This window comes from Penaeus vannamei, chromosome 9 (genome assembly GCF_042767895.1).
Source record: "Penaeus vannamei isolate JL-2024 chromosome 9, ASM4276789v1, whole genome shotgun sequence".
In the NCBI taxonomy this organism is placed as follows: Eukaryota; Metazoa; Arthropoda; class Malacostraca; order Decapoda; family Penaeidae; genus Penaeus; species Penaeus vannamei.
The window spans coordinates 29,758,088-29,765,587 of record NC_091557.1 but is presented as its reverse complement, the minus strand read 5'-3'; the positions used below and the strand labels follow the sequence as shown (position 1 = coordinate 29,765,587).

The 7,500-nt window shown below is 35.6% G+C and overlaps 1 protein-coding gene across 1 annotated transcript in view; it reads left to right on the top strand.

Annotated features, from left to right (window-relative positions):
- LOC113827202 (Carboxypeptidase D svr) overlaps positions 1–7,500 on the top strand; it is a gene marked incomplete at its 3' end in the record, with an annotated part of 88,948 nt that overhangs the window by 51,578 nt on the left and 29,870 nt on the right. The window contains 2 exon segments of the mRNA XM_070125541.1: positions 841–966; positions 1,168–1,276. Of these exon segments, the coding sequence (XP_069981642.1) occupies positions 841–966; positions 1,168–1,276 (235 nt within the window).

Genomic DNA, 7,500 nt, shown 5'->3' with positions numbered 1-7,500 from the left:
TGATGATAACAGATAATTATATTAATAGCATTAAAAAATAGATAAAGGAATGGGGAAATCAGTTGCAGTCACTAAGGTATATTTATTGGTTCCTTAGTTCCTGAGCACTTGTGGAGCCATCTGTGTGCAACAAAATTCACAAAAAATTACAGTGGACAATACATAGTCCTACAGTCACTGGGTTAATAGAGATAAAATACCCCCAGTATAACTATATTTCCACGTAGTTTACAACAATGTGTTGCTTAAATGAAATATGTTATTTTATAATCATTCACAATTGTTATAGCACATTCCCCACTATATTTACTGGAATCTCGCTCTCAGAAATCCCTTGGGAACTTCTACTAGTTGCTGTTAGTGATTTAGATTCTTTCAAGTGATGGAGATAAAAAAGGGCGTTTAGGAAGATCATCTTTCCATTCCTAAAACTATAGAGCAATTAATCTTCCTTCATTTTGAATAAGTAAATCTGTTATTAACTAACAATGAACCAGTCACCACAGCTGTTCTTATCTGTTTTTTTATAGGTTTCTGACAAAACCAATGTTAAAAAGGTAAAAAAATATTTAGTAAATTATATAAATTGATAATATTATAATAATTGGTAATATGCCTATCTTTAGGTTTGGAATATGAGAATCTGTAAAATGTCATTTCATTGATTTTGGAGATAATCAATGGATTGTGAATAGATACAAATTATTCTTCCCTAAAGGTGCAGAATAGATTCACTGCTGTCTTTTTTTCTTTGTGATAGGTGCTGTTGAAGCATAAATTATTCCACTTTTATAGACGTATTTTGTTCATACCTTGTTGATTTTGCTCTTTTTTCCACAGGCTGAGAACCCATGCTCTCAATTTACCAAAAATGCACCAACCGGCATACTCCATGGCCAGGCATTGGGTGCTTACAAAAATTCCCTCTTGGACTACACCTACAATAATATGAATGATACACTTATGGTTGGTAGCATTTAAATTTATGGTTAGATTTTTCTTTTTCCTTATTACAAGTATTACCCAGAAAAATTTATAACAGTTGAGATGAAACAGTCATGGAAAGCATGATGCCTTAATGTAATACTGATATAGATTTTTTTCTTTTTTTCTTTATTATTATTATTTTTTTATTATTATTATTTTTATTATTATTTTTTTTTTTAGGTTGCAGCACATGTGAGTTGCTGTAACTACCCAGAAGGCTGGCAGTTAAAAACACTATGGCAGGAAAATATGAAATCTCTGATGGATTTCCTCCACACCACTCATCAAGGTAATTTAACCAAAAATGGCTACACCCCTTCAGAAAAGGGAAATTCACATTCAAATGAAGGAATTCAGTCCTTAGGCATACCTCTCAGCTTTCTTTCAAAAATTAATAAAGGGGAAAAAGAGGAAGTTGTTACAATGAATGACCCAGAGAATAAGGCAAATGGTAGCTCTAGTAATTCATTGATTATTCCACTAACATTTATACCAAGTGGGATGGCCTCCAGTACTAGTGATGCTAGCAAGGATGATATGGTTAAGGCAAGTCATGTTGAGACTGGCACTGTAGATGATTCTGTTCATGTACCTAATGAGAATGCCAGTGTGGAAGCTATAAATGATGATTCAGATACCCTTTCAGTAGCCATCCCTCTTAAGTTTATTCACAATGGATCCAAATTGAAAGGGACTGTAAACAGTGATCATGTAGACAGGGAACAGGTAATTGAAATTTCACAGTCTTCAGTTGAAGGACCAAATGTATCATCTTCCCAAGTCTCTGTTATTACTTCCACAAGCACTTCATCAGAAGGAGAGCCAAGTGATAAAACTCCAGTTCCTACTGGAAGCCATTCTTCTATTGACATTCCTATAGCTTTCCTCTCAAACACTGAAAAAAATAGTAGTCTTCAGAAGTAAAATCACTTTAACCCCTCCACAGTTTACACACATTTACTTCTCTTTTCCTCCCACATATACCCAGAAATCATACTCCTGTTCAGATAGACAAGCCATTTAAGGGACTTTTCTGTCTGAAAATGTTCAGAATATCACTTTACTTTAATCTTACATGCAGGAGGTCAACATGAACTAAGATTTATGTGGTTTTTGTTCCATAATGAAAATATGAAACAATCACTTTCACTCATATTATGAAATAATCACATCTCTAGAAACTTAAAACACAACTTACAGTTTTTAGTCTTGCCAATATACATTAGGTGTCCTATCTATTTGAAATCTGAATCTCAGGCTAGCCACCTGTTCACTAACAGTCTACGCTCACATGCTTACATACACACGCTGATGTGCACACGCTCACACACTGATGCACACACGCTCAAACACTGATGCACACACGCTCACATGCTGATGCACACACGCTCACATGCTGATGCACACACGCTCACATGCTGATGCACACACGCTCACACGCTGATGCACACATGTGCACACACTCATACACACATGTGCACACACTCATACACACACACACACACACACACACACACACACACACACACACACACACACACACACACACACACACACACACACACACACACACACACACACACACACAAATAACAATGAAAGAAATGTTAACTGTTTTAATTGTTTTAATTAATATTTTCACAAAGTATGTGAATTCTCTTTCAAAATCAGTGTTGCTTAGGCAGGGTTCTGTTGTAGTTATTGTTGTAAGCAGTTGCTTTAAAGGTGAAGGCAGTGACTAATAGTGCTTACATTTTATTGGTTCAAGGTAAGGAAATGTTTATATAACTTATTATTAACATTGGATCGAGGTGCCTCACCGCTCACAAAATCCGCACATATGCGGATTTTGGCTACTCTGTTGGGTGTGTGGCTTGTAGGCCTGACTCACACATTCTTCTCATGTCTAATTCTCTTTAATCCCTTTCAGCCATCTTTTTTGTGTTGGCTTCGTTCCAAACCATATCTTGGTGGAATTTTCTTGTATTTCTTTGCACAGGTCTGACGTAAAATGATACCCCCCCCCCCGCTTTTTTTTTTTTTTTTTTTTTTAATTATTCTCATTCATAACCTGATATTATTAATATATGCAGGTAGTGGGAATACATGCAGACAAAGTAAATCAGTGGTTCAATATGGTAGTTTATTAACAAAATATTTGATAATGAGGTGCTTTCTGCGTGATTATAACCAGTCTTTTCTATGTGGTTTTGCAGTCAATAGTGTGTTTTTCTGATACAAGATGCATGTTTGTTTGATTGGGTCTTTGGAACTGAAATTTTTTGCATGAACACAGGTTATATGATATTAATGGAATTAATATTAGTATGGCATGGATAGTGTCTTGACTTTAGTAAATGTTTATATTTGCACATTCAAGAACTTGGAAACAGAAGGAATTGAAATTTTTTCATTAGAAAATCGGCTGAAATATTGATCCCTCCCAAGCCAATACTCCAATAATTGGTGCTTAACTCTGGCCACGATCTGGAAAAACATTTTTATGTCATATATGCACTGATAAAGAGTCACTTTGTTTGATATAATGAAGCTTTAACCCATTAACTCCAGTATATTTTGAAGCCGATTTTGTAGCCACCTGGAGCTTCCCTGGAGTCTGTCCGCCTGCCGGCCACGGCCCACTGCTGCGTCGGAGCACAAGCCCCAATACAGCATCACACTGGCAGGACACCTGGCAATGTTTAATTTTTCGGGTGTCTCATATGTGGGACACCCGTCGTGAATGGGTTAATGCTATTTACAGCCTTAATTTCTTCAAAAGCCTCTAATCACAAAGATAAAAAATGAAAAAAAAAATAAATAAATAAATAAGAAAATAAAATAAATAAAAACATGGATGGGCAATAAATTTTGAGTGGAGTGAGTGAGTTAACCCATTTATGACAGGTGTCCCACATATGAGACACCCAGGGAAAAAAAATTGCCAGGCATCCTGCCGGTGTGACGCTGTATCGGGGTTTGCGCTCAGACTCGGCAGCGGGCCGCAGTCAGAGTCCAGAACAGCCCAGTGCACCGATTTTGTAGCCGCTTCAAAATATACCTGCATTGGTGGGTTGATAGTGGCATGAGATATATGTCCCCACAAACAGACATTCTTTGTATGGCATGACATGCATGCCATTTAAATGCAGTGAGCTAAAAAACATTTATGATCATATAGTTAGTCCTTGAACTCTTTAAATGTTATTTAAAAGAAAACCTAATAATAATGAGGGATACCTATAACCTTTGTAATAAATCCAGTGCTATGACTGAATGTTATTGTAAAACTCCATGTGATAAGAGCAAAAGCTCATCTAAAGGGAATAGTAATTCAGCCTTGAACTCTCTCACCCAGATTGGCCAACTCATACTGTCATGGTATAATAGGTTCTTAACTCATGCCAAGCACTGACTCCTGATTGCCTACACAGTTAGTGGGAATCAAGATTTTTCCACTCTATATGACCAACCTTAGCCCATTAACACCAGGTTATAAATTTTGCTACTAGCTATTAAAGCAGAGTTGTTGGTGTGCATTGACAGTTTCTCCTCTTTGCGCCTGGCTCATTCAGTAGATTGTGGGCAACAATAGGCACCTAAAAGCTTATATAAGAAAAAAATGTGAAGGTTTACTTTCAGTTTAGATGCTGGTGCCTAAACATGGTTGTGATGCGATGTCCCTCTATACTTCATGTACAACAGCCATGGCATGTATGCGCATGCCAATCAGTAGTTGTTGAACTTTGCTAGTGCCCTTTAAGTAAGACTAACAAGATTTTTGCCTAATTCTGCACAATTTTAGCTGTAGGTTCACCTTTCATTTCTGACTTTCAAGATGCTGGCTCATCAACTACTGAATTTAACTTGCAGTGCAGGCTATATCAATATTTTTTTTGTGTCTATTTCTTCAGTGAATATAAGAATTAAGGTACTGTCACACTAGTACTTTTTCCGTGAATTTTTTGACAATTTTCTGAAATACTGTCAATTTTTGAGTGAATTGATTTTCCTGTCAGGCAATGATGATCATTTCTGTTGAAAACCTTTCCGTCAACTTTTCAGCATAAGTAAATATGAGATTTATCATTTATTGAAAATGATAAAATTTGTTTTAAGTGTTTGCAAGATTCTTTACATCTGTGAGAGCAGTGCAGGCCATCCCTCTCCACTATTGATATCATCACGGGTCGTGATAATTTTCTATTCAGGACATGCCTTTCTGAGAAACGTTTCATTAATAGTAGTCCAAATCATTGCCTCTGGGATATCAGAGATGGCATTCAAAGAACGAATTGAAATGGAAGGCGTATAATGACATTGTCATTTCATGTGACTAACGCGATGGTTCTTTTAACCCGTGTGACTGTGCACCTCAAAAAGTTGACAATTTATGAAAAATTTACAAAAAAAAAAAGAAAAATGACAGAAAAAGTGCTACTGTGACAGCACCTTTAAAATGATACAGTAATGGTACCCTTCCCCAGTTGCTTTATCACTTACATATTGATTCCCTCCATCCCTGAACAACATCCACCCTTTACTCCAATCCTGTCACTTCAGATTCTAGCTGACAAATTGCTACACATACCACTTGCCCCACACTAAGCACCTCTGATAGTTGTGAAACAATTTGTATTGAAAAGTGCACACTGGTTACCCTATTTCTGAATTTTGAAGAAATTTGAGAAGATACTGCCCCTTTTCTTTTGTTGCTAAGAGGATATTCCAAAATTGGTCATCTAGCTTTATTGTGCAAGGAGACTGTCTTTTTGAGATTTTTTCAGATTCCAAAACACAAAATTGTAAACAGGTGTTCCTTAGGCCTACTGAAATATAGACATTTTAATAATATTTTGGGGATGTCATTGCCCTATAAGGCAAACCATAAAAAAAGGATGAATATCAAAGGAAACCAAATTTATTATTCTATAACCTTACCTGATTTCACTTAACTGACTTCAACTATTGTTTTTCTATAAGGCTGAATGTAAAACCTTTTGGCTTACTTAGGTTATCTCCAGGATTTTGTCTGAAAGCTAATCACCATTATAATATAGTGTGTGAGTACTTGATGTATTCTGTAATGATGAGCTATGACAAATGTTTCTTATATTTGGCCATTGCAAATTTTGAAACTGATTTTAGATGGCCATTGAAGATCAGAAGTTACAAGCCAAACATAATTGAGTGTAATATCCTGTCTTATTTAAAACAAAAGTGTGGACAGAGTGATCTAGAATCCCTTCATATTTGTTGAACACTATCCTTATCCATAAAATGCAAGCAGATTGCCTGAAATGCTCTCTACAAAGTGTCTGACAATCAGTCATCTCAGCTTTTGTGTTTTATGCTTCCCTGAAATTCATGTATGTCTTTTATGCCTAGTTGCACTGCACGAAAATAATGAAGTTTTGTATTGTCTTCATGCACTTAGATTTTGTGTCATGTATGCATGGTTGTTTTGCTTTTGAAATTGTATTGGTTCTGTATTTGTGTCATGGGTTAGGGAACTTAATAAATTATAGCAATGAATTTTGTGGAATTATTGGTGAAACCTATTACAATGAAAAGATGGGTTATAATGCAGAGCAACTTCATTTTGATATGTTTTTTTTTTTTTCAATCATCCATTTGACCATGTTTTGAACATGTGACATGTCACATACCTCATGTAAATTAAGATGTTTCATTGGAATACTGTGTCACATTTTTACTTCATTTTACAGTACTGGAAGAGTCAGTGATGTACTGAAATAACCTTGTGTACCATTTTCATATATAAGGTTTCAGTGTTTCTTAATGATAGAAAATACATTTTTAAAAATGACAATGGGAAGGTTATGCACATTTTTATTTGTATATGTATGTGTGTGTTTGGGTCATATAAGGGTGCCTGTTTGTACTTACATTTTGCATATGTTGTTTGTGTGTATGTGCTTCCTTCCTGTATGTACCTATATTTTAGTTATTTATTTGCTTTCTGTTGATGTTTATTCATCTATATATTTGTTTTGATCTGAGTTGATGTATCAGTAGGATTATATGTTTTTGTGAGTTTGTGTATCTACTTGTTTTATTATTTCAGTGTTTTCTTTTGTATTTGTTTGGTTGTTTCTGTGTTTTCTGTATTTGGATTTCTGTTTTTAATTTTTGCTTCTCTTTTTTATATGTACAATTTAGTTGATATATGCCATTGTCTTTTATTTCTCTGCATGTGTGTTTCTCTGCTTCTGCCTCTGTTCTCTTCTGTGTGTGGATGCCTGTTAGCAAAACTTCACATGTTTAAATGGGTAATAGTATGTAGCCAGATATACCCTTAGACAAATTGCTTGATGCTTATTGTGTGACAAAAGATAAATGTATAGTCTTGAGGGCAATAATTATATGACAATTTTGAGACAATTGCATAGTGCACCTTGTTGGTGAGTTGTACTTTAGCCAAGGACAAGAGCAAGTTACACCATGGTACAGGATGAAGGGCAAGGCATACAGCCAGGGCTCGCCAGGTTT